This window comes from Aplysia californica, unplaced genomic scaffold (genome assembly GCF_000002075.1).
Source record: "Aplysia californica isolate F4 #8 unplaced genomic scaffold, AplCal3.0 scaffold00855, whole genome shotgun sequence".
NCBI lineage: Eukaryota > Metazoa > Mollusca > Gastropoda > Aplysiida > Aplysiidae > Aplysia > Aplysia californica.
The window spans coordinates 16189-17748 of NW_004798125.1; the positions used below are offsets into that span (position 1 = coordinate 16189).

The 1560-nt window shown below is 44.7% G+C and overlaps 1 protein-coding gene across 1 annotated transcript in view; it reads right to left on the bottom strand.

The window, feature by feature from the left end:
* Nucleotides 1-309: 309 nt before the first annotated feature.
* Nucleotides 310-1560, bottom strand: part of LOC106013394 (protein transport protein SEC31-like) — a 3057-nt gene continuing 1806 nt past the window's right edge. The window contains exons 3-4 of the mRNA XM_013089001.1: nucleotides 1179-1388; nucleotides 310-782 (exon numbers count right to left, since the gene is read on the bottom strand). Coding sequence (XP_012944455.1) covers nucleotides 325-782; nucleotides 1179-1388 — 668 coding nt within the window. The 3' untranslated portion in view covers nucleotides 310-324. The remainder of the gene's footprint in view (nucleotides 783-1178; nucleotides 1389-1560) is intronic.

Below are 1560 nucleotides of genomic sequence, written 5' to 3' on the forward strand. Positions count from 1 at the left end.
AAAAAAAATATGGCTGAAAACCAAAACAACTGAACGCTCTTAATATAAAAGTTTGGAACAGTCTTCTTTGATGGAGCAGAAAAACTGGTAGATGTAAACTTGATGCCTTCGCTTTTAGCTTTCTTGTCACCTACTACACACACCCAGGGCCAGTGTGAAGACATGCGAAAAGGGCGCTTTTAACAAATTCTAAGAATAGGGGATCGACATTTACACTAACCAAATATTTCAGCAAGAAAGAAAACGAGGGGTCGATGGTGAAAGTGAAAGTCAGTCGAACTACCCTGGAGATGTTACCATAGTAATGGAAAGAGACTTAATGACTTAATGCAAAAACCTACTTTGTCCGTTCAGGCTACGTGGATCAGAAGGACTCGTCGGCAAACCAGGGGTTCTCTGGGCCATAGGAGGTAGCATGCCGGGTCTTTGCAGTGGGGGACGAGGTGTCATGGGGCGTGGTCCCATCATGGGGTTTTGCATCATCGGGTTTTGCCCAATCATGGGATTCTGTGGCACTGGATGTGGTCCCATCATGGGGTTCTGTGCCATTGGATGCCGTCCCACCATGGGATTCTGGGCCATTGGATGTTGCCCCATCATTGGATTCTGGGCCATTGGATGTTGCCCCATCATTGGGTTTTGCATCATTGGGTGTCGTCCCATCATGGGATTTTGCACCAATGGGTTCTGACCCATTGCGGGATACGGTCCCATCACACTTGGTCCCATCATCGGGCTTTGTCCCATCACGGGGCCAGGTCCCATCATGGGATTTGGAGCGCCTATAAACGAAATACATTGTATACAAGTTATTCCTTTCTTTCTAATCTTTGATCCCAAATACAGAAGTGACGTAATATTGAAGTGACGCAGTACTCAATATAGGATTCCAAATTCAGAAGAGGCGTAGTACACAAATATTCAAGTGGCTCGGTACACAGTCTTAGATCTCAAATATTTGTGATGTAATACACATTCTTAGATCTTAATATACAGAAGTGACGTAACACACTATCTTTGATCCCAAAGACAGAAGTTACGTACTGCGCTTTCTTAGATTTCAAATAGAAAGGTACGTGACTAGGACACAATTAATGATACTTTACAATCTTAGATCTCAAATAGAGAGGCGGTGACGTAGAACACAGTCGTAGATCTCTCCCCTCGAGGAAACTCACCATTAGCTGCTGCGAGTCTCATCATCATCCTGGCCCTAAGAGCCCTTGCCCTGTCTCCGCCCTTTCTCTTCTCGGGGGATGCTTCTGCCTTCCTCTCGGCGACCTTGGCTTTCAGTTTCTCCAGGAATGACCTGATACGTTGGCGGTAGGGCCTACCAGTCTCCTGGCCGGGGGGCATTGGTCGGAGGTCTTGGAATGGTTCTGGTACACCTTGAAGAAAAGATTGATGAAATACGTGTAGATAGGTTCTATTACTGTTACGGCTTGTCTTTTCGTACAACTGAACTTCGTTGTTTTCATTTAGTTGTCAATTTCTAAACTTGATAATTGTTGTTTTCAGGGTGTTTTTTCATTTGTTGTTATTGTTGAAGATGTCAATATT